At 45.4% G+C, this 24734-nt stretch overlaps 2 protein-coding genes across 2 annotated transcripts; one reads left to right on the forward strand and one right to left on the reverse strand.

Annotated features, from left to right (window-relative positions):
• Positions 1 to 13063: 13063 nt before the first annotated feature.
• LOC127009526 (uncharacterized) lies at positions 13064 to 15113 on the reverse strand. The gene is made up of 2 exons (XM_050882671.1): positions 14499 to 15113; positions 13064 to 14263 (listed from the first exon to the last, which is right to left on the reverse strand). The coding sequence occupies exons 1-2, from the start codon at positions 14594 to 14596 to the stop codon at positions 13255 to 13257; spliced, it is 1107 nt and encodes a 368-aa protein (XP_050738628.1). The 5' UTR covers positions 14597 to 15113; the 3' UTR covers positions 13064 to 13254.
• A 671-nt stretch (positions 15114 to 15784) lies between these two features.
• On the forward strand, positions 15785 to 22782 carry LOC127009744 (beta-1,4-N-acetylgalactosaminyltransferase bre-4-like). The gene is made up of 7 exons (XM_050883123.1): positions 15785 to 15889; positions 16291 to 16434; positions 16658 to 16847; positions 17178 to 17414; positions 18795 to 18978; positions 19807 to 20025; positions 21183 to 22782. The coding sequence occupies exons 1-7, from the start codon at positions 15785 to 15787 to the stop codon at positions 21310 to 21312; spliced, it is 1209 nt and encodes a 402-aa protein (XP_050739080.1). The 3' UTR covers positions 21313 to 22782.
• Positions 22783 to 24734: the final 1952 nt, after the last annotated feature.

The raw sequence follows: 24734 nt of genomic DNA on the forward strand, positions 1-24734 counted from the left end.
TGTCAATAAATAACAATGTAATGATGTTTAGTATGATTTACCTTCAATATGTAATTGGCATCTCGTCATGTCTACCTCTATATAATGAAATAATTATAAAATAATTTATAGTGTCTTGCTTGCACTAAATGGAGTCACATCATATATATGGTACCAGCATTGCGGATGTGGAAATTTACCCCAATTCCAGCACTAGCTTTACTAATAATATACAAACTCTAACATTAGACAAGGACGTGGAATATGAAGTCGGTCTACTGAACGTGTTGCTTCCCCGTCGGTATTACATTGTTAAACCGGGTGAACCAGAGTGTAGTATACACCTTGAATGTGGTATAAGACCAACGCCAGATTCAGAAGCTATTGAAAGACGCACACTGTCAAAGGCTATTAATGATAATATCTTGTATAATGCCACTGGGTATTTGCTGATGTGTGTTAACGGTATAATAACGACATTGATAAAGGAGATGGTCGATGGATACAACTACCATTTACTAGCGTATTCTAGAGAGGTTCTTGCATTTAGCTCCGCAAATGATCATTTAACTTTGTTCTGCTACAATGGTTATCATCCACAAGTTGTATTTATTAAGGTTTCCTTTGATGCGCGACTGGCCCAGGTTCTCGGTTTTGTCCCCAACTTAGGTTATGCTGTGTTTTCTTCCTTGGGTACACATGAAAAACAAAAAAACCCCGTTCTTGTTCCGCTACATGGTCATGCCCCTCTGTTGAGAAATGGTGACGTACAGTGTGTTCTCATTTACACTGACCTTGTCAATCCCTCTAGGTATGCAGGGAAAAATGTAAATATTCTTGATGCCTTTTCGCTCTCTGGAGGTCTAACAAAAGGCGTGCATCCAACTATATATAAGTCCCTTAAATCCAAAGTAATTGATTCGATTTCTATTAAACTCACAGATCAAAAAGGTCGTCCTATGCATTTCGAAGAAGGATACCCTGTTACATGTTTACTTCATATCCGATCGCGTTGAATCTTTGAGTACATTTTGCTGTATTAATAGGAATGTTGTCCATTTGAAAAGACAGTCTCCTCGCCGCCGCCATGCGGGTTACATTCATCCCTCCTTCCGTAGCAGAATATCATACCCTGTTTTCGAATGGCAAACAGATATCAACCCGAGGGAGTGGTATTGATGATATAGTCACACTTTCTTATGAACCAAGCTATCACAGAGGCGGGGGTTTATTCTCGGTTTTAGCTGGACTCGCTAAAAGAGCTTTCCCTTTCCTAGTGAAAAATGTCATTGTGCCTTCAGCTCGAACATTTGGAAACAACGTTCTAGATGATATTTCACAGGGAAGCAACTTGAGAAGCTCTATAAAAAAGCATGGAATTAATTCCTTAAAGCAAGCTGCAATGAAATTGACTAGAGGAAGCGGGAAAAAGAAAGTCAAGCGAGTCGGGAGGAAAGGTGTTATACAAAGGACATCTTTACCGAGTTGTAATCATTGTTGAACTAAGAGCAGTATGGCGAGCATCACCAGCGCGGTTGGTGTCGGGAACCCGCGTTCTCCCCTGGGGCAATATGCCGCCGGTGTCAGTGAATTGTTTCCCCGCCCTAACAAAATGAGATTATTGGAAACAACGATTGCCTCCGTTATGATGCTGATGTTTTACCTACTAACCTCGGATTCAATATGAAATTATCCGATAGATATATAGAATTTCTCATTCCTGGAACACTTGGCAGTTTTATTGATTTGGGGAAATTGGTGTTGCACCTCTTTACGCTTAACTAAGCCAGACAATACTACTCCTCTCGAAGACATTCAACACGTTGAATTTGCAAATAATACCGCGCACAGCCTATTCAAATCAGTGCAATGTTTTTGGGAGATGTAGCTGTTGACAATAATGTACTTTATGGGTACACGTCATACGTTAAAATGCTGAATACTTTGTCGCCCAACAAATTGAATACAATTGGAGCCAATGCTAATATTACCATCCCAGAGAACGGTTTTATTTCCAAAGTAACAGCAGAATACTTTGACAATGCCAGCGCGCAACACAAGACCATTATGAAGCGGGTTAAGACTCACGGTATACAACTCTGTACCCCGCTTCTTCTGGATATAAGTTCTTTAGACAGTTACTTGCTCGATGGTATTTCGATTAGACTCAGAATGGAACTATCTAGTAATGCATGGCTGCTAAATTCTCCAACTGGCGATAACATTCGTCTGCATATAGATTCAGCCAAGCTGCTTTATACGCGACTGTTTCCTTACCCTAATGCACTTCATGCTTTGAACGCGTCTCTCGCCACAGGGAATCTTTTGAAATCGACATTTACCAAAACCCTCTTGAAAACCTATGTGCTAGCCAAAGACCAAACCTCAGGAACGTATGATCAACCGTGGGGTGATGTTATTCCGGAAAAACTCTCGCTTATTATAACGAGCATGGAAGCTCATTCTGGCGACTATACGCTAAATCCATTGTATTTGAGCCATGGCGATATAAGTCAAATAAGCTTAAGTGTTAATGGTAGAACCATGTATAATATTCCTAGTAAATTCCCTCATGACTATGCTGAGCTCTACCATCGTACTTTGGATGCACTTGGTTTTCACAAAGACCATTTAATCGGAAAGGATATTTTCGGCAAGGGGGCAATGATTTGCACATTTGATTTGCGTGCTGAAAACTTGAATGATAATTTGCCCGTTGAAATGAATGGGGGCTTAGACTTAGCTTGAATCTAAGCAAGGAGAAAACGAGAACCGTCTGTTGATACTGTTTGGCGAAACAGTGGGTATAATAACAGTTAATTCTGAAAGACGGCTGCAGTGTGATGTGCGCGCTTGAAGCGGCTGTGCGATGAACAACATGGAGATTGAAAGAGGATTGAGGGGGCACATAGGAAAGCAAGCCTTGTTTTTAGGCGTTTTATTGGCATACGAGGTAAAAGCTAGACCTCGATATAGAAACCCTATAGTGTTCTGCGTCAATACGCTACCAAGTTATTCTAAAGAGAAATGGGACACTGGATTTGTCTCTACTATGAACCGGGCATGGCAGTGTTCCTAGATAGTTATGCTCTCGATCCAAAATTATACTCTGATCATTTCAAATATATTGATTACCCCGGGCTCAGTATGTATAAAAATGCATTTCGACTTCAAAGCACGCGAAGCGATGTGTGCCATGTACTTTGCCTACAATGTTTCGCACTTGGGTGTAAGAGAAAATCTTGAAAAAATATGTATGGAGTTTTCCAAGACCGAATATTCGAGGACTGATGAACACGTGATGCGATTCGCTTACAGCAAGTTTATAATGCCCGTATGTCATCAAACATTTAACACGTGTTCATAAAAAGTAAGTATTGACTTATTGATTTTTTCATAATGAATTGTATTACATTCCATGAAGCATAAGTAATTTTCTAGTTCCTTTATCGGGGGGTGGGGTGGTTGTATACCATGCTTAAATCAGAGGTCTGGCTCCACTCACAGGTCCTCACCCGTCACCGCCACTACCCCGTGCAGCCCCCGCCCCGCCCCGCCCCGCCCCGTCCCGGGCCCCGAGCAATCCTGTCGCATCTTGCCGCCGCACCTCTCGCTACCGCCGCCGCCGCCGCCGCCGCCGCCCGCCTGATTTGGCGGGCAGTCTTTTATGCATGAGCCGGATCGAAACATAAAAGCGTTTTATTCATGTTTCCACAAATCGAATAAATTTTAAGACAATTATTGTGTTTTTTTTCATCCGTTTTTGATAAAGGTCATATAAACAAGTCAAACAAACTCAATGTTTATTGGAATTTGGTCAAATTATGATTCCAGATTCATCATGTGCAATTTTATAATATCAAAGGCTCCAACATTAGTCCTATATACAGAATATATTTACATATATTTTATATTTAACATAAAAATAGCAGGCAAATTCTTACACTATAAACAGTATATACAACATTCACACCAGTCCCTATTTTATAAACAACTACAATTTATTCTGAAAAGTCTGTATCTACTAGCATATATTCAAGGGGGGATGATGAGAGCATTTGATTTATTTCTTCCTGTTCCGCGGCTTGCATTAACATGTCATCATCCGCCTCTACCCGTTTTATCAAGGGAAAATATTGCTCGACCAGCACATCCCGTTCTCCCCACAATTCATAGGTTTCTTCTTCTAGTTCTCCCATTTCACCGATCTCTTGCCCACCCATTACCTCGGCTAGTCTCGCTTCTGTTATGCCTCTTTCATCGCCTTCCTCCAAATTTTCTTCGTTTGACAGTGTCATGATCTGGGCTACCTCCTCCTCCTGCTCTTCCTCCTCTATCCCTATAGAATTATCGGGATGACCGTAAGATCGCGACTCCAAGGTGCTAATGTAGTATCTTTTGTCCTCAACTACAGATATCCCTCTCTTGGGATATTTTACTGTACTCATTCGTCCATTGCGCACTGTGAATCCCTGATAGTCAAAGGTAAATGTTTGCTTCTGGAATAGGGCGTCTTTGTATCGCTGATGAGCAATTTTCTTCTTTATGAACTTTGGAACGCCCTTAGCTGAACTCAACCGGTCACCGTCTGCCAAGAGGATGGAGTAGCATTTTGGTTTTACACCTACAAATTCTGAGATGGTTCTTTCCCCCACTTCAGACTTGAGAAATCCAAGCTTTCCTTTGTTGTCTGTGCTGTACAAGGAATGTGAGGGCTAAAGTTACTTGTGTCTATATAGCTTTTGAAGGGTTCCTGCGAGTACTCTGTTAATAGATCAGGAGTTTCAATTTCTGTTATTAAGGAATCAGTGTCGCAATACACTAGTTTCGCCCGATCCCCGTAATGAGCCTTCAACACATTGTAATAGAAATCATATAGTCGCAGCTTGGACAGCTCTAGGATGTAGTAGCCAATGTAGTTTGGATGATTCACCCGTGAATATTTCTTATTTCGAGTTACAACTACATGACCATCATTGAGAGGTACAACGCGTTTAAAGTAAGGACTTCGGGCCAGCTTCAAAACTTTTCGCGGTTGGTGACAATATCTATGTCTTCACTATATTTGGCCACGTTCATCAGGAATCGACCAAAAATGCTGTTTGAAATACACTTGATTGCATTTTTCTTGATAGGGCAAGTAGCACTTTTGCGGGCTTCTATGTTATCCTGAATGAAGTCCGCAAGAAAGTGCTTTTGCTTAAACAATATAAATAGCATGCACTTTTTTAACAACCAGGCCTAGTCGAATAAGTAGTTTAAGGAGGGGCAGAGCAAATAGCATTTTCTCCTGAGCAGCATGTGTTCCAATCAGTTTTATGTTCTTACACGGTGCTGGACGGTTTTCTTCTTCATACCATTCGCGTGTGACTGACGATATATCTCTGTTGGTGATATTGTGTCTTCTGATGATCAGTGGGAGGTCATCCGTTTTCTCAACGACTTCACGTGAGACAGTCTCAGTATCGCACAGAATGAGATATCCAAAATCGCCATCGGTTGCTTGATTGACCAAGCCCCCGCTCAAAAACGACTGCATTTCTGTCTCATCTAGTTTTCTCATATCCCCACATGGCAACTTCTCTTGCATTACAGTGGGATAAAGACTGTTGAAGTCAAGATATGAAAGGAAAGTGCTTCTATCATGTTTTGGATTAAACTGAGGGTTCGTGTAGATGTTATTGGCGCGTACAAAACGACGCACAACACTTGTGTAGCCCCCCGCACATTTGTTTGAATGCAATGATATATGTCTGGTCTTCTAAGCACCTCTAATTCCTGCTGTGTTTTTAGCAGAAAAGAGTCATAGGCAAATCCTGGCAGGCTAACATAATTTCCAATAGCCAACCTCCACGGGGTTTGCAATAGACCTCTCCACTCTAGGAAGACATCACATAGAAGACCAACATCCACTTTTACATAAAGCAACAAATAGTCCTTCAGGCTCTGACACCCAGCTACTTTCCAAACATTCTGAGCATGTTTATAATCACTTTCGGAAAGTTCTGCTTCTTGAAGCGAATTGAAAAATCTTCGCGGGATGGAAGACGTGTCTCAAAAAGTCGTTCCATCGAATCCATATAGTCATAACAAAACACCTGCTTTCCCTTGATCAATAATGGCAACGCAGGTGCTGGCACATCTTTCAACATCTGTTGTGTGCATATGGGTTCGTTCCCATTACTGATGAATTGGTTCGCTAAAGCCGCGAGCGAACCAGACATAACGAGTCAATAAATCTCAAGTCATTTATGATGACTTCATGGTATTTGTGAACTGAACGTTTTGGTCTTAGTTTGATTTTCAAGTCAGGTATCGTTAATTCACGCAGGATTAACGACATGTCGTAATTAGCATTATGTGCAATGAGAGTGAGCTGCAATGTGTGATTTTCATTTGGAGGTTGCATCTATTACAATAAGCTCCAATGTAATTGTTTCCTGATTTTCATGGTCATGATGTTTTACTCCTTTACCTTTTAAAAAACCCTGTTTGCATAGAAGACATAGAGTATGCTCATTGTGAAGTGTAGTATCTTCATCGGTCATGTTGATTTTATTGTAGCCTATAGAAAATTTCAACTTTTACCATGCACACTGCATTGTATGAATAAAATGGTTTACAGCATTACTTACAAAAAAGGATCCGCTTTGTACTTTATCTCCGTTTCTAATCACTATAATGTAAGCATACGCTATGGCAAAGTGATGTCTCTTTACACATCCAGACACATTCGAAGAAGGCTGTACGAGAATACTCTCAAAGTCATAGAATGCTAAATAAGATGGCTCATATGCCTTAGCATGATTAATAAATTTCACAGTAGAACCCGCGGGTGGGAATCTTAGTCTTGTGATCATCGTTGGGCAAATTAGCACATGTTCAGCAAGCGTTGCCTTGTTCTCACAGGCGCACAGGCAGATATCGCAAAACATTTTTTCCCGCGACGTTGGCAGGTAAACAGGTTCATGTATGCGTCAAAGTCTTGGATAAGAGCTAGGTGTCTGTTCCCCAACAACAGACAATGAACAACTTCTTGATCTTTGAGCCCTTTCTGACTAGAGTTAGTTCGCCTTTTTGTCTTCAACGTTGTCTAGACAGTAAACGCGAATACTTATGTTGTTTAATCTTTCAAGCCGACCGAGGTCTTCCCAGGATACCGGGGTTGGAATGTTACCCGTATTAATAGAGGCCAAGCAAGCATTCTCCCATTGCCTGCCCGATGGAACTACATTTCTTGACTTTAGATAGCGATAAGCTGTTAGAACTTGGAAAACACAGTCCGTGGGACCCGAAGGTTGAGAACTTGTGTTTTCCTGGAACACCCTTAGGATAGGGCACATACTCTCCAATACTATTGTGCAGCATTATAAGAGAGAAGGAAAATTTTACGCTAACTATTTCATCTAACGTAAATCCACTGCCCTCTTCGTCCGACATGTCATGTTCAAACCGATTAACAAAATATTCGGATAGTTCACGTACATATGAATCCATATCGCCATAGCTAATTACCTGCATATGACTTCTCATATACATATCTCTATATTGAACTCCACCGTCGGGGTCTTCTCTGACTAAGCGCAGATGCATGTCAACGTACACTTTAAAGAAGGAGGTCTAACCTGCTGGCAGCCTTGGAATACAGACTCTACTGCCTCGCGAAGACGGCCAGTGTTGTTGTTGAAATATGATGCAATGTCGCCGTTGTCTGCTGGTGGGACGGGCACGTCGATCGTTGTTAAGGCCCCGTTGAAATGTTGGCTTATTTCACCTGGTGTTGGTGAGGGTGTTGTTGTCAGCCGTCCCGGGTTATAACCGCTGGGTCCTGGCTGTGGAGAACTGTTTGGATGGGAGAATCCCTCACGGGCTTGCTTTTTCCTGCAGGTGTCTGAAGAAAGGTAAAATAATATTAGAGAGAAATAGTGAAATTACAATTTTTTCCTTAGAACAGACGTGTGCGCAATAAAAACGTAGAAACTTACCGTTTGTTCCTGTATTCGCTTGTTTTCGTTTTCTCCACTACCGATCGTTGAAGAGGAGGGCCAATGGCTGAGCCTACCAGACCCGCCTTCTTCGGAGATAGTCCTTAAGGAATACGAAACACAAATGAAATTTTTTGAACCCCTCTATCCCGCACATATTTTACTGTGACACTTAAAATACAATATGGAAAATGTGTCTCTTGTAAAACACATTTTAACAATATTGCATTTCAGAAGATATTAGGTTTTGACCTACCTTTGGTTTTGACTGGCTTCGTCGCTGAGACCCGCCCGTGGAGAACAACTTCCAATATCGCTGGGGTCTGGTTGAGAGAAACCGACATCTGATCGATCAGAGCTAGTCGACGACGTCTCTTCTGAAAAAGATAGAAAGACTAAAGTCGATATTGCCCATGCTGCCCAGCTCTCTACCTCCCTCCGTCATCCACATCTGCTACTGTTTTTATGACATTCATATAAAGTAAAGCAAACCTTTAAGTACTTACCATTGTTTCTATTAGATATATCTTTCGATCCAGTGGCATGGCCATCTGTAAGTCAGGCCGCCCTATGAGCTACGTGTGCGGACAACGGAAGTAATTATTACACCATGAACATTTGATACAGGGGTGTACAGGGGTCCTCATGTTTACGGGAAACAAGAACAGGAGACCTCTTGACCCGAGACCACCTTGAGAGCCTGTGAAGTGCTTGTTGGCTTGACGTCCATAAATACCCCTCGACATTGTGTGTTCGTTTGTACATGTGTGTGTGTGTGTGTGTGTGTGTGTGTGTGTGTGTGTGTGTGTGTGTGTGTGTGTTCCTCAGGTCAGTCCTTAATGACCCGAGGTTTATTGTAATGACTTGAATCATTAAGGCTTCCGAAGACCAGAAGGCGTGGCCTCAGATACATGGAGATGTCATCTATACATTTTTTTCCGTGATTTTTATCTCACATGAACAGATGTGTGTGTGTGTGTGTGTGTGTGTGTGTGTGTGTGTGTGTGTGTGTGTGTGTGCGCACGTGTGTGTGTGTGTGTGTGTGTGTGTGTGTGTGTGTGTGTGTGTGTGTGTGTGTGTGTGTGTGTGTGTGTGTGTGTGTGTGTGTGTGTGTGTGTGTGTGTGTGTGTGTGTGTGTGTGTGTGATTGTGCGTGTGCGCAAGCATGTGTGTTCCTCGGGTCAGTCCTTAATAACCTGAGGTTTATTGTAATGACTTGAATCATTAAGACTTCAATAGGCGTGGCCTCAGATACATGGAGATGTCATCGATCCATTTTTTCCGCGATTTTATCTCGTAAGACCAGATGTGTGAGCGTGTGTGTGTGTGTGTGTGTGTGTGTGTGTGTGTGTGTGTGTGTGTGTGTGTGTGTGTGTGCGTGTGTCTGTGCGTGTGTGTGTGTGTGTGTATGCGCGTCAGTGGGAAGGAGGGAAAGATAAGACGCCGGAAACAGGTGCGCGGGGCACATTCCAGCCTGGTCATTAACCTAATGTCTTTAACCTTTTTCCGTGATTGTAATCAATCTTGGGGTCACTCGAGATCTCGATCTTAACTTGTGTGAGTGTGTGTGTGTGCGTGTGTGTGTGTGTGTGTGTGTGTGTGTGTGTGTGTGTGTGTGTGTGTGTGTGCGCGTGAGTGTGTGTCTGTGTGCGTGAGCGTGTGTGCGTGTGTGTGTGTGTGTGTGTGTGTGTGTGTGTGTGTGTGTGTGTGTGTGTATGGGAAGAAAGATAAGTCACCGGGAACAGGTGCGCGTGACGTATTCCAGCCTGGTCATTAACCTAATGTCTTTAACCTGTTTCTGTGATTCTAATCTTGTGGTCACCGGGACCAGGTGCGCGTGACGTATTCAGCCTGGTCATTAACCTAATGTCCTTAACCTTTTCCGTGATTATAATCTGGTGGTCATTCGAGGTCAAAGAAAGATCTTATCTTAACCCTTCAAGTATCCTTCTCCCGTCACCCCCCCCCTCCCTGCTGGGCACTTCTCCCGTCACCTTCTCGCTTCCGTACGCTAGTCCGAGAGGGGTGGGGTGGGGGGGTGAAAAGGTAAAGAGATGGGTGTGTGTGTGTGGGGGGGGTTAGGGGTCTAGATACCCCTCTTCCGTAACCCCCAAATTACCCCACTCCCGTAACCCCCTGCTCACCCCCCAGTCCCCACTGAGCCAACCCCCACTTCCGTACATTTGTTACTACTCGTGTCACATGCCTATATAGCTGGAGTTTGCGTTCACGGACTATGTAGGTAATAGGCCTCGAATCGGTCTCACGGAAAGATTTCCTGCTGGAAACTAAGTCATTCCAGCGATCTCCCATGATTCTGTGTAGGCACTTTTTACCAAAAGCAGCAATCCTCCTCTTCAAGTTCCTTTTCACTGTCCATGTCTCACAGTCATAGAGTAAAGCCCCAAATACACTGCCGAATTTTGGCTCACGAGTGTGCGTGAATATGCAAGTCATCCTGTGTCGCGAACAAGTTCGGCATCTTTCTTGCCTGTTCTTGGCAGTTCGGGGATATGTCTGCGTCCACCACGCGACTTTTGACAGTTGGTCACGACCGCCACGAAAGTTTCATGTTGCATGAAAAATTCGCGGCCGTTCGCCGAATGTGCACGAATGCAAAATGGACGCCGAATTGTGGTGCAGTGGTTAGCACACTCGGCTCACAACCGAGAGAGCCCGGGTTCGATTCCCGGGCGGAGTGGAAAAAAATGGGCGGCTTTTCCGATACCCTACGCCCCTGTCCACCCAGCAGTGAATGGGTACCAGGTATTAATCGGGGGTTGTGTCCCGTCTCCTGGGATCTGTTCCTTTCTCCTATAATTCCTTCCCCCTCCTGTCTCTCTCCGGCATATGACCACAGATGTTGCGCCGACTAAACGAAACTTTCCAACTTTTTCACCTCCAGCGCTGAGCAGCTCCGCACTGATGTTACATATACCAACTGCCTTTCCGCCCCTCCATCTTGCCACATGCGGGACTTGAACCCCCAGGACACCACCCTCGCACGCTGACCACTCAACCACCGCCGTGTGTAGGTGTGATGTTAGGTTCCAGCCGTACCCATATTTGAGCTCCTAGACCTAGCTCATACGAGGAGGGTACTGGCTGGTCATCACGAGTCTAGAGCGTGATCAGACGATGGTGAATGACACCCTCATAGCTTTTCGTCTTTTCCTGATCCTGCAACCCCTTCATATTTCTCTCCCTCCACAATACTAGAATATGGAGACTATCTGAATTCGTTTTTGTGTGTATGAGGTGGGGGGGTGTCACAGCAAATTGTTTCACTTTCATTATTTCTTTACTTCCCTTCTTTTTTCGTGTGAGCGAAGGACCTAAGGAAGTAGAAGATAATGAAAGCGATAGGGGAAGGGAGAGTCACTCCAGTAGCATGCATGTGTTTGTGTGGGTAGGTGGAGCATTTACTGTCAGCCAGCCACTTAGGTCAGGTCACTACAGCTCTTGGTGTATTGGTTGTCATGGTGTAATGATTTGGCATGACGCATATTGTGACCAGGCGGTTAGAGGGATAATTACCCATCATTTTAGAAGAGCTTAGCACAGGAAACTAACTACTAACGGTTTCAGGGGCCGTGCTCCGCTGTTTTTCGCAAATAAAACTTTAACAAAGCGTCAGACAAGGATGTTATTTTGGCTGTGGATGTTTGAGACCCCGACCTAATGAAGCACTTATAAGAGTAAATTTAGGCTAAACTTGGCTAAAAGTTACAGGCACTGTGAGCGAGGCTAGCCCTGCCCCGCTCATCTTCTCGTGACGTCGATGTGACGTTTAGCTCTGACGTATGAGTAATCATCCATCCAACCAGCAATTATGACGTCTTACTGCTTCACACACACACACACACACACACACACACACACACCGTAGCAATATGTAATCTACTGTAAATATGGATGTTCCTTATATGGACTATCAGCTGGGAAGAAACAGTTTTACTTGAAGGAAATTACTTATCCTTTACATGGAAAATGTGACTATTGGTAGTACATGTTGCATGTATGTAAACGAGCAGTAGTTTCTGGTTTCATCCCTCGTTGGTTCACCAACCTCCCCCATACCCAACCTTTCCTTCCTCACACAAGCATCCCCACCCAACTACCCAACAACACCTTTGTCGTTTATGGCATGTTACCACCCTAAAGGGTGATAACACTGTCTGGTACTGATACCCATATTCCTTTCCCACTTCTACACAGTCTCCTATAAACGATCAAGCCTGTGAGGAAGAGGGTCATATACAACCGTCAACAGTTATACAATAACCAAACAATTCTCATGCAGCACTTACGCAACACCCAGTTACGCTGGTACAACAATCACTGTCGTTTGCAAAAGAATAAAAAACTCCCTGCCATACTTACCATATACTGTCGAGCTATCTGCCATTATAGACAAGTGATATGTGCATAGCTTCATATCTCATGAACAACGCAGAGAGAGAGAGAGAGAGAGAGAGAGAGAGAGAGAGAGAGAGAGAGAGAGAGAGAGAGAGAGAGAGAGGTGAAGAGGTGGTTGTGTGATACATGTCACAACTTCGTCACGTAAAACCGTCCTCTGTCCGAATGTCCCTTCGGCTCTTACCAGCATGGCCATGAAACCCAAGAGTAAGCTCCTTAATGAAATACACTTTGCAATGCACTGTAGTGCCCGAAATTAGAGGACTGTGTCAAACAAGCTGTGCTAAAGTGGCTTATTGAAACAACTATTTGTTTAAAAGTTATTCGCGAAAAACGATGCGTCATAAAGTCTGAAATAGATATAGATTCGTGATTCTTCTTCCCATTTGTTTCGTGGGAGAGACAATACTGCAAATGTACAACACTCACTAGACGGCATTGATTGAAGTGCTCACACAGTAATCATAGAGATCAAAAGTAAAAAAAAAAAATTTGTCTTAGGATTCATGTTAAGGAGAGTTTAAAGTACAAGTCCTGAAGTAAAATTGAAGTTATGTGACGCTAATCGGCCTCATCTAATGCTGTGTACTTCTGGTTCAGAGATTACAGGAAGAATATAGCCGGCGACAAAAGCTAGAAATATGATAACCATACAAATGATGTAAACAATAACATACTTAGCACACGTTAACTTTTATTCAACATCACTATCAAGGTACAGGTCTTCTGTGTCTTCCTCATCGCTGGCGAGGTCAACAATTTTGGGTCCCACAGGCTCGTGAATATTGTCCGACGTCCAGTACCCGTCCTGGAAGTCTCGGGATCGTCGCACAGCAGCCGCTCACACCTCCTGGGTGGCACAAAGCCTGGCTTCAGCCACTCTGGTCTGCAGGTCCACCCTGGTGAAGCGTTGCAGCGAAGAACGCACGTGGCGCTTCATTCACCTCCACACCTGCTCGATGGCATTGAGCTCTGGGTGGGCAGGTGGCAGACGGACGACCTCGTGGCCCCACCGTGTATTGGGGCTTTGGCCGGTTTTGGTGGCAGATGAGCAGCAGCTTAGGTCGTGTAGCGCCAGGTGGGACGGGGAGTCTGCGTTTCTCCAACCAGTTGATTAGGTCAGATTTCTTGGTCGCTGTAGTGAGACAGCGACTCTCCGCAGTCAGCTTGCTGTGGTAAGGCGCGTTGTCCAGCACCAGAACCGATGACTCGGTCAGCAACGGGAGGAGCTGCGTTGTCAGCCAGCGGAGGAACAGGTCGGCCATCATCTCGCCATGGTAGTCGCCGCTGGTGTTCTTGGCCGCGTAGCAGAGGAATGAGCCCTCTACGAAGCCACTGGCCGTGCCAGCTGCGACCACCACGAATCGTTCCCCTTTCCCAGGCGGTATCTGCCGACTATAATTGTCGCTGGTGACAGCCTGCGTGGTGTCCACCCACTCCCTGCTGTGGTTCATCCTGGTGGTGAACCATGTCTCGTCGAGGTATACCACCTCCCTCCCTTCTCCCCTGTGGCGCTGCAGAGCCCAGAGAGCGTTGATCCGACGGCAAACGATGTCTAGGGATTCCTTCCTTACGTAGACCTTGCGCTGAGAAGTCTTGTACCGGAATCCCATGTTGTGCAGGAGTCGCCACACCGACGTCTCCGAGGTAAATTCTGAGACGATTCCAGCCCTCTTCAGATTCTCCGTCAGCTTGCCGACCGTGAAGTATTGCTTGGCAGCGAACATGCTGTGAACGAAGCGACGAATGGTGCCCACAGTGAAGTTATCGATGACTGGCGGTGCTGGGGGTACTGCCGCTGTCTCAGGCCGAGACGTGTTGCCGCGCTTCACCACCACCTTAGGCGTCATCCCCATGACGTACGCAACGCGTTCGGGAGGTCTGGTCAGAAAAAAGCCAATATTTATGTAGGATTTGCCGTATAACGTGTGTGTGTGTGTGTGTGTGTGTGTGTGTGTGTGTGTGTGTGTGTGTAAATCACAAGGTCATGCTGAAAATACAATTGTCAATCTGGGGAAGGTGAATATATTTCATTTGTAGCAGTCGGGTTCATCGATCATTATTATCTGGCAATAAATTAATTGCGCTAAACTTATATAATTTCTTGGCCACTTACCTGTTCAGACTTATCATATTCCGCATGCGGATCCTCTCTTTGTTGTATACAGCGAAATTAGTCTTGCACCCACGAGGACAAAAGCTTAGACCAACCATCGCTGAAGCATCTGCTCGGCTAACCTATCGTCTGTCAGGGCATGGGCGCCACTTCACCTCGCTCAGCGATCGCGGCTCAGGCGGTGATTACATAGTTAGGGCTTCACATCGAGATCACGGTACGAGTGAGAGGGCGATTCAAATACAGGGTATTTCAGAAGTATGTGCCGAAAATCAAGGGATGTATGGCTAACACATAATTGAATACAAAATACTAAATGATCATATTGTCAAATAACAATAGATTTCGAATTACAGCACCTCACAGGTCTCCCTGGAATGTGGAAATGTAGGGATTGCCACAAAATGTCAGACATGTGAAATTACCTAAAGGCCATAAAGCCTCACGGCACACAGCAGATGTACAAGTTCGGTATCAATGTTCTAAAAGCTGTGGAATGTACAGTATGTGATAACCTGCACATGTGTTAGTAATAAAATTCGTAATGATACGGTCGTATGTAAAGTATCAGACAGTGTATCACCCTTTAGGTGGTAACATGCCATAAACGACAAAGGTGTTGTTGGGTGGTTGGGTGGGGATGCTTGTGTGAGGAAGGAAAGGTTGGGTATGGGGGAGGTAGACGAACCAACGAGGGACGCTTACATACATGCAGCATGTACTACCAATAGTCACATTTTCCATTTAAAGGATAAGTAATTTCCTTCGAGTAAAACTGTTTCTTCCCAACTGATAGTCCATATAAGGAACATCCATATTTACAGTAGATTACATATTGCTTCGGTGTGTGTGTGTGTGTGTGTGTGTGTGTGTGTGTCTGAAGCAGTAAGACGTCATAATTGCTGGTTGGATGGATGATTACTCATACGTCATAGCTAAACGTCACATTGACGTCACGAGAAGATGAGCGGGGCGGGACTAGCCTCGCTCACAGTGCCTGTAACTTTTAGCCAAGTTTACCCTTAATTTACTCTTATAAGTGCTTCATTATCCACATGTGACACCAAATCATATTTCTGCCCATTAGGTCGGGGTCTCAAACATCCACTGCCAAAATAACATCCTTGACCGACGCTTTGTTAAAGTTTTATTTGCGAAAAACAGGGGAACACGCCCCCTGAAACCGTTAGTAGAACTGTGTTGGTATCCTTTCGTTTAAAACACCGGTGTAACCGAACAATCGGGGATCCCAGAATATTTTGAGACTGTGTTGTGCGCATGCACCGATGGCCAGCGATGTGCCCATCGGCACCACGCTGCCGCTTCTCCCAGGCCGTCCCGACTCCCGCCACCTGTCTCTGGACCCGGATCCAAAGCGCGTTACCAACGTTGTAAAATGTTAGCTGATCTAGTAACCGTACATTAGGATCCGTGGCAGCGAACAAACCTCTCATTCAAGAACTCACGCAGTTACCCCAACGATATGATGGATGAAGATTAGCCTACTTCCGTCGCTCGGCCGCTGAACATATAGCCTACTTGTTCGATCTTGGCTTGAATATTTCGAAGAAATATTACCCGCATCTGCTTTATCTTTTAACCTTTATTTATTTAATCATCTCCATTCCCAGAACAGTTAAGAGTACCTCTAGTTTGCACATCCTTCCCGCACCAGAGATTCAACAGCTTCGTTACTCTGTTGTCACAGCTCGAGAGGTTGGGTATTAGTGACACGCAGTGTGATATGTTGGAATCCCAAGGCATGCGCACAACACTAGTCCAGATATCCTAGGATCTCCGATCGTTCTACTACACCGGTAGGTGCGGGAGGCTGGTTCTGCTGACATTTGTGACCCTCGTGATCGGTCACTTCCTCTTGTTCAACAACGGCATCACACTCTCCAGACACCCCGGGTCCGTCTTGCCCAACTCTACGGTAGGTGCTGCTGATCCACGGTCGGGTGACATTCTCAGCATTCCTATATTCCCTATGCTTAAGGAAAATGCAATATGTATAACAACTGGGAAAAAGCAGTGCAGAGCAGTTTTATATTAATGTTCATTTACATAAAGATGTAGACATATTCACTGTCATACCGTGGATTAGAGAAAAAAATGTATTGCTGCATATTTTGTTCTTGATGTTCCTTCAGTTCCAGATAACGTGGTTAAACCCCTCGCTGCTGGACGGGCAAGAGAAGCACCGGTTTCTTAATACAGAAGGAGGGGAAGCGGGAGGAGACGCCGCCATCCTTGTTGACCCAGCGGTCCCAGCAGCAGACGGCGGCGGCGAGAATGGTACAGCACACACAGCCAGGCGTCCATGCCCAGCCGACCCTCCAGGCCTGGGTACGTTGTCACCCCGTTTGTTGAGACGATAACCATTCTCTCTCTCTCTCTCTCTCTCTCTCTCTCTCTCTCTCTCTCTCTCTCTCTCTCTCTCTCTCTCTCTCTCTCGAGACCCGGGTTCGAATCCCGGCATGGACAACTGGCACGCAGCCTACTCAGCTGTACTTTCCTTTCGGGCTGATCAATAAACAGAGACCTGAGGAAGGTAAATTGTGGTTACACCTTCACACATGCTCCCAACCTTGTGTGTCATCGCCCAAACGAGCCAGAAATACCAACTGAACCCATAAGAAGTGGGTGTGGGTGTAATGACTTCTCTCCCTTCTCCAGTGGGGCGACTCAGGGTGGAGAGGAACCCCCCCAGTCTGGAGGAACAGGAGAGGACCCATCCCGAACTGACTAAGGGCGGCCACTACTGGCCGAGGAACTGTACGGCGCTCCACAAGGTCGCTATTATCATCCCATATCGGGACCGTCGGAGCCACCTGGCGGCCCTCGTCCACCACCTGCACCCCTTCCTGCAGCGGCAACTGATCGAATACAACATTTATGTGGTGGAGCAGGCAGGTGAGCGACTGCTGGCGGAGGGGCGTGAGCTACGTGGGCGGGAGTGACACAGACCAGTCCAGTATGGATAGGCCAGAAGTGACACAAGCCAGTCCAGTATGGATAGCCCAGAAGTGACACAGTCTACTCCAGTATGGATAGGCCAGAAGTGACATAGTCTACTCCAGTATGGATAGGCCAGAAGTGACACAGTCCACTCCAGTATGGATAGGCCAGAAGTGACATAGTCTACTCCAGTATGGATAGGCCAGAAGTGACACAGTCCACTCCAGTATGGATAGGCCAGAAGTGACATAGTCTACTCCAGTATGGATAGGCCAGAAGTGACACAGTCCACTCCAGTATGGATAGGCCAGAAGTGACATAGTCTACTCCAGTATGGATAGGCCAGAAGTGACACAGTCCACTCCAGTATGGATAGGCCAGAGGTGACACAGTCCACTCCAGTATGGATAGGCCAGAGGTGACACAGTCCACTCCAGTATGGATAGGCCAGAGGTGACACAGTCTACTCCAGTATGGATAGGCCAGAGGTGACACAGTCCACTCCAGTATGGATAGGCCAGAGGTGACACAGGCCAGTCCAGTATTGCTAGGCGAATACAACTGACACAGGCCAGTCCAGTATATATAGGTAAGCGAGCAGAAGTGACACGAGCCAGTCCAGTATTACATAAGCGAGCAAAAGTAACAAAGGCCAGTCCAGTATGGATTGGCGAGAAGTGGTGCAGTCCAATCCAGCATGGTTAGGCGAACAGAAGTGACACAGACCAGTCCAATATTAATAGACCAGAAGTGGTACAGGCCAGTCCAGCATGGTTAGGCGAGAAGAAGTGACACAGGCCAATCCAGTATGGTTAGGCGAGCACAAGTGATACAAGCAAGCCCAATATGCATGGATAGGCGAGCACAAGTGACACAGGCCAGTCCATGCCGCAGAAATGATGGGTAGAGAAAGTCACATCAGCTAACATTACGAAGCCCAGGTGCGAACTCCTGTTCACGGGTCTGTGGCGTTGTGTTGGCATGATGACATGCCTCGTGCCCCTGAGTAACCCCTTCCTCCCCACCCATAGTGAACAGCTGCTCACGGGGCTGTGGTGGTGTGTTGACATGATGATTTGCCTCGTACCCCTGTGTAACCCCCTCCACCTCCAAACATAAGGAACTGTTGATCACAGGGCTTTGGAGGGGTGTGGACAAGATGTCTTGCTTCCCTCCCCCATCGTCACCCTTACAGCCCCGTACTCTCAGTCATGGCTTAAGGCCTGCTAATCCCCCGTCTCTTATCTTCACATATATTGCCTGGACACCACGAGTAAGAATATTAGACCATCACTCCACCCCAAAATGTGTTAAATATTCTGTCCTTTGTAACAGGAAACGGTCCGTTCAACCGAGGTATGCTGATGAACGTGGGTTTCACGGAGGCCGTCAAGGAATTTCCCTACGACTGCATCTTGCTCCATGACGTAGATCTTGTGCCGGAGGACGACCGCAACCTTTACACGTGCCCGCAGCCGCCCAGACATATGTCGGCCTCCATCAGCAGCCATAATTATAGGTTTGGCTTCTTTAGACTTGCAACACAAAATACTATGAATTTTCAATTATAAGTGTTACGCCTTAAACACGAATAATCAAACCACTGATTCCCCACAGGTCTATAAATCCTTCGGTCCTTAGGTAACATCACACTGGGTCAAATTTGACTAGCCGTGAACTAGAGCAGCCAGATATTGCCCTCGACCACACTCACTTTTCATATACCTGGACGCATGGTAACCCGCAAGCAACGTCATATGTAAATAAAGAGGAGCATTCATGGTTCATGCGTCCTCCACTCTAAGAACTGCGGCGGTGTGAGGATCTACACCATTTCTTGTCGTTTTGAATAATGTGCTGAGGTTCGGTCCTAAATGTTGAGAAAGGAGATCCCAAGGCGTATGTGGAAGCCTTGTCAAGGAAGCGAATCTTTCTCGAGTGTATGCTTGCAAAAGAGTTCAAGTCCCATAACTCAGAATGTTCCCTTACCTTTGCCACTAAATAGATCATCGAGTAAGTGTTCCAGACTAATTCTAACTTAACGCGTTAGCGTTTAATCTCAATGTTCTAAAGAATTCATTAGGATTAGAATGATTACTCGTTCCTCACCAAGGCGCTGCCCATTCAGGCAGACTTATAACCTCTCCAACACGACCTGACTATAAGGCGTTCAGGGAGCCCTCGGCTTGTCAAATTTTTCACAGTGTGACACAACTTTCATCTTTTGCATGCGTATTAAATCATAGTCCCATCCATGGTTCTCCTAGGAGGCAGGTGAAACAAAAATATTTTAAAGATATTGTCGTAAGAACATAAACCTATACCCAAAAATCATTATCGCCCATAGACTGCTTTATCAGAGTTACTTTGGGGGAGTGAGCGCCATGACAGCGGATCAGTACAGAGCCATCAACGGATTCAGTAACGAGTTCTGGGGATGGGGCGGCGAGGACGACGACCTGTTCAGCCGCGTCAGACACCAGAAACTGAACATTTCCCGCTACCCCGGCGACCTGGGCCGCTACACCATGCTCTCACACAAAAAAGCGGAGCCCAACCCTACCAGGTGAATCTCAAGACCAACCAAGTCGAAAAAGCAAGGGTTCCCAATTTGGGTTACCCGCACACCGAAGGGGTTCTTGGGGAATTTCAGGGTGTCCGACCAAAATTGGTTTGTACAGTATTGATTGATTTCACAGATTACAGGGTTTTTGTCTGAATATATATAGCTCCTCTAGGAGTCACTGCAAAGGACTGCCGATCTGTGAGAATTAGTCTACTGGTTTCCTTCCCAGATAAGGGCTCCAAGGCACTGTTGGGATCTTTCATTATTGTAATTATTTTTAGTATAATTTTGCGGAGACGGCATATGTGTGTGTATTATTATGTAATTTCAATTTGCATGCAGTTTTGTGTGGTAGAGAAAGAATTGTCTTAAGAGAGCATGCTGAACTTCTCTGTGATGTTTCTAAGACACAAAGAGGAGACTCTCAGAGATAGCATGGTAAGCTTCAGGTCCGTTTCTTGCTATATGCGAACTATGCGGTTGCATAGGGCCCCCGAAGCCACCAGGAACTGGGGCCCTAGCTGCCATTGTTATTTTTTATCGGCTTCGCAGACGCCGATCAACAGATTGTCCATCTTCTTGTTGTTCTCTTCAAGTTGTTTTCCTGGCTTACCCATGCATTGTAGACATGACATTGTATAGCAACATTTGTAAGCCCTGATGAACCCTACAACATGGCATTATAAACAGTCAGCAGTTTCTTTTTTTTCTTTTTCTTTTTACGTCTTGGCCCGTGGCGCCGGTAGGCCTTCATAGTAGGGCTTGATGGTCGGCCCCAGCCCGTTGTGGCGCAGGCAAGTGTTTATAGTGGCGCCATCTTTACTTTTTAGCATTTTCCATTTTAGACCCCTAGTTGCATAATATAAATTGTTGGGGGGGTGTTGGAGGGTCATGCGACGCCGATTTAGCACAGTTTTTTGTGCTATTAACACTTGTTTTATTATCAACCCATCATAGATTCACAACATAGGGGCCCTTAAACAACATTTCTCCCAAAAAGGCTAGAAACGGTCCTGGTAAGCTTGCAACAAGCCTGCATCTAAGGGTAGAAACATTACCTATTAGTAGCTATAGTCGTTAAGGCAAGACTCCTAATATTTATTCATAGTGATGGTTTGTGCAGACCTTATTTTCTTTCGTTTTTATTCACCTCGCAGAGTCGAGGTCCTACATAAAGGGAGGGAAAGGTTCAAGACAAACGGCCTCAACAGCCTCAAGTATCAGATCCTTAAGACCGAGCGGCGACAGCTTTTTACCTGGATGCTCGTGGCTCTGCCCCGCCCCTGAGGCGGTCAACAAGATTGAGCGTCCGTCCTTGATTAGATACTGTAGATATTTACTTCCCCTGTTTTAATTGCTATAGATAATTTTACATTTTGCTGGGTATTGTTGTAATGCCGGGATGTGAAGGCAGGAGAAGAAACTTAGAAGTACAGTATAAGGAAAAGACGTAGGTTAAGTCATTATAAGTGATTACAGGTAGTTATAAGTGACCATAAGTAGTTATGAGTAATTATAAGTCACTATAAGGACATCATAGATATGTAAGAAATTGTAAGTAGGTATTCTTGATCACAACCGATAACATAACACATCCCCCCCCCACCTCAGACTCCAATTACACAATGTGGTGCAATACTTACGTCACTTTCCCGCCAGAACTTAGCGGCTGTCGCCCCTCCCTTTCCTCCCTTTCCCCCTACCAGCGCACGCACTTCGGAATTGTTGCCAGCCCTTGCTTGTCAATGCCCTACCAGTTAAAGTCATCCACCCTTGCATAGATTTTTTCCGCTGCTCCACATGAAATTTCGTCACCTTGCACGTTAAGAGACCGTACCCATATACAAACTACCCTAGTCTTCCCTTCATTTTGAATTAAACCGAAATAGCGTTGTGCTGGAAGCTTCCCCCGGCGTCCATAGGCCTCTAGAAGGCTCCAGGAGAAGCGAGCAGGAGGGCGGGGAGCAAAGCCTCGTCCGCGCCCCGCGGGGCGCGGCCAGGCGCCAGGCGGGGAGTGTTGCCAACTCGCACATATTTTAGCTACATGTTCTTGTATGATCTAAAATATACTGTAACATTCTAGACTGTACTGTTCTGGATATATATAGGAGAAGAGGGCGAGAGGAGCCCAGTCCCAGTCATAGTAAGCTAGTGGTAAGTGAAGAGTCAAAGTGAAGTGTACTACAAAGGAAGAATATTGAACTACAGAAGCTGTGCAAAGTGTTTACATATCTCCCTCCCACGGAATCTCCTGACGGCGACACGGAACCCAAGTAACACGTCCGGCATAACAATTGATTATAAATTCGCTACTTGGCTTCCTTTCCCGCCCTACGGGGCCGCCGTAGGGCCGGTATAAAAAGCGGGGTAGCGTCTCCCGTGGTCAGAGACACGCCAGTCCTCGTCGACAGACCGATTTGGTCGGCTAGATTTCGATCGCCGATAGAGTCGGTCTGTCGGCTCCCTGCTACGGGCCGCCTTTGGCAAAGGCCCGTGCTCCCTCGTGCAAGAGGGAGCAATCTTCCCCCCCCCACCCCCTCCCGGGGCATCATTTCGCCCGCTCAACCCATTACTACCCACAGGTTTGTACTACGTGACTCTCCCTCTTCCACCCCATTTTTCCCCCTAAGTGCCCCCCCCCCCCCAGGGTTAATTACCGTCTCTCCTTTAGCCAATGTGTGTCTTAATTATCCTGTAAATGCATTTCTGATCCCAGTAAATGAAATAATCATCATTTCGCCCGCTCAACCCACTACTACCCACAGGTCTGGCGGCCCATTCTCTGCCACACCCACCCACACACACACACACACACACCCCACACACCCACACGAACCCGTGTATCTATCCCGATGTGCTTTTTTAGTTGTTAATCTCAGTACACCTCTTCTTTCCGCGATAGGGGTTGTAGGAGGGAGCCCTTTAATGGGGTCCTTCACTGAGATCGCCTGCCATCTAGTGGCTCTCGTGGAGCTACCAAAAAAATTAGCATGCGGCCTATGTCAAAATAATTTTATTTACAAGTTTTTCACTAGTATTTAGAAATCACTTTTTTTTTCTTCTCGTAGCAACGGTATAGAGACACGACTTACTAGTAGTATTTAAGAAACTGGGAAACGCATGAAAAAGAAAATTAAAATATATGTATTTACCCATATAAACAATCGTCACATCCATATGTTGTTCTTTTAGAGTTCCATATAGTGAATAATGTTATAAGATGCTAAAGATGTATGTATTATGATTTAAATTAAAAATATTAAATAAGTATAATACTTGCTGCCGGCAGCGTACGATATGTTTAGCAGCAGTATAAACAACCTCCCGTGCTCTGATTGGAAACAGAGGAATGCAACGTACGTGAGGCAGCGGCGTGCTGTTAAGAAAAACTGAGGCCAGTATCGTCTTCCTGAGTAAATTCGGCATTGCATTAGTATTAATTTGTAACTTATAGAAGCGAAAATGAGGGTTAAATAGAAAGATGCATAAGCAATTTCTCCAGTTTAGCAGTGTGGCTGGAAGGATGGAGGCATACCTACCTACTGATGAGGAGGAGTAGGTTATAATTAAATAGTTTCTGTATTTAGCGACATAAGCTGATGTTATACTCATTTATTGATTTTTATATATTGTACGGCACTGGTCATTTTAACATTGGATCCTGGACGATACAAAACACAGCAATAAATTAATTTGACAGTAGGCAGTGCCGCTTCAGCGTGCGGTCTGCCACCATATTTACAATTCAGCGTGCACCGTACCTCAGCTACAGGAATCTTATACTGTAGGATGATGAAAAACAAGTTAAATATTGCTGATTAATGATTTATCATTATATGACACCATCATCAAAATCCAGAAGATTGTTTTCTTATAAAACTGTAACTGGTGTTTCTTCTGTCAAAATTACACGTGTGTAGAAATCTTATAACAACATTGCAGTTAGCAGAGTGAGTTATACTGATGTTATCGGCTTCACTGTAAGGAGAATAGTGATGTGGGTGTTCGTTGATTGTCCTTTTATATAGGCCGGTCTGGAGCCCTCAGGTGGCAAGACAACATAACCTGAGGTCTCCGGAGACGAGTAGGTCATTACATAGACTACGGTGACTTAGGTCCGGTCATTAGCCTACTCAGGTCGGGCGCACTCGGGTAACAATACATCAGATGAAGTCTCGGGAGACAGGTCAGATCATTTATGTAGCTTAGACTACTAAAACCAGGGTAGACTACAAATACTGCAGTAGACTGCACGCTAAATTTAGTAGCACCCAGTAGGCTGTCTCGCTTCGCTCATTAAACTAAATATTGATCACCTACTCCTGAAAAATAGTTAAGGCTTATTTGTGGAGTAGAGAACATCGTACATTTACCTCTCATACACCACACAGTCGTTGGCAGAGTGGTGATGTTGTAATAAACTAATACAGTGACAATGGAGAATAGAAAACCCGTTGGTTATGCTCTGAGGAGAACCACCCACCGCCACGAGAAAGCGAAACCGAATCGTACGTCTGGCTCAAAGCGCCGGTGTGGCGAGACCTGTGGTGTCCTGCTGAAAAGACTCATCCCCCGGCGTTTTGAGCCAGACGAACGTCTCGCCACACCAGGGGAGCCATCTTTTCAGGAGGACACCATTGGTCTCACTACACCAGGCCAGCAGTTTTTATGGCCCACCCAACTTTCTCTGCTCTAGTTCCTTGTCGTGC

Source organism: Eriocheir sinensis, chromosome 41 (genome assembly GCF_024679095.1).
Source record: "Eriocheir sinensis breed Jianghai 21 chromosome 41, ASM2467909v1, whole genome shotgun sequence".
NCBI lineage: Eukaryota > Metazoa > Arthropoda > Malacostraca > Decapoda > Varunidae > Eriocheir > Eriocheir sinensis.

What these genes read in the sequence shown, in the direction of transcription:
- LOC127009526 (XM_050882671.1), bottom strand. Translation starts at nt 14,596, where the DNA reads ATGGTTGGTCTAAGCTTTTGTCCTCGTGGGTGCAAGACTAATTTCGCT. An exon ending in AATATGATAAGTCTGAACAG is followed by an intron (nt 14,264 to 14,498) that starts GTAAGTGGCCAA and finishes TTTTCTGACCAG; the next exon opens with ACCTCCCGAACGCGTTGCGT.
- LOC127009744 (XM_050883123.1), top strand. Translation starts at nt 15,785, where the DNA reads ATGGCCAGCGATGTGCCCATCGGCACCACGCTGCCGCTTCTCCCAGGC. An exon ending in CCGTCTTGCCCAACTCTACG is followed by an intron (nt 16,435 to 16,657) that starts GTAGGTGCTGCT and finishes CTTCAGTTCCAG; the next exon opens with ATAACGTGGTTAAACCCCTC. An exon ending in TTATGTGGTGGAGCAGGCAG is followed by an intron (nt 17,415 to 18,794) that starts GTGAGCGACTGC and finishes CCTTTGTAACAG; the next exon opens with GAAACGGTCCGTTCAACCGA.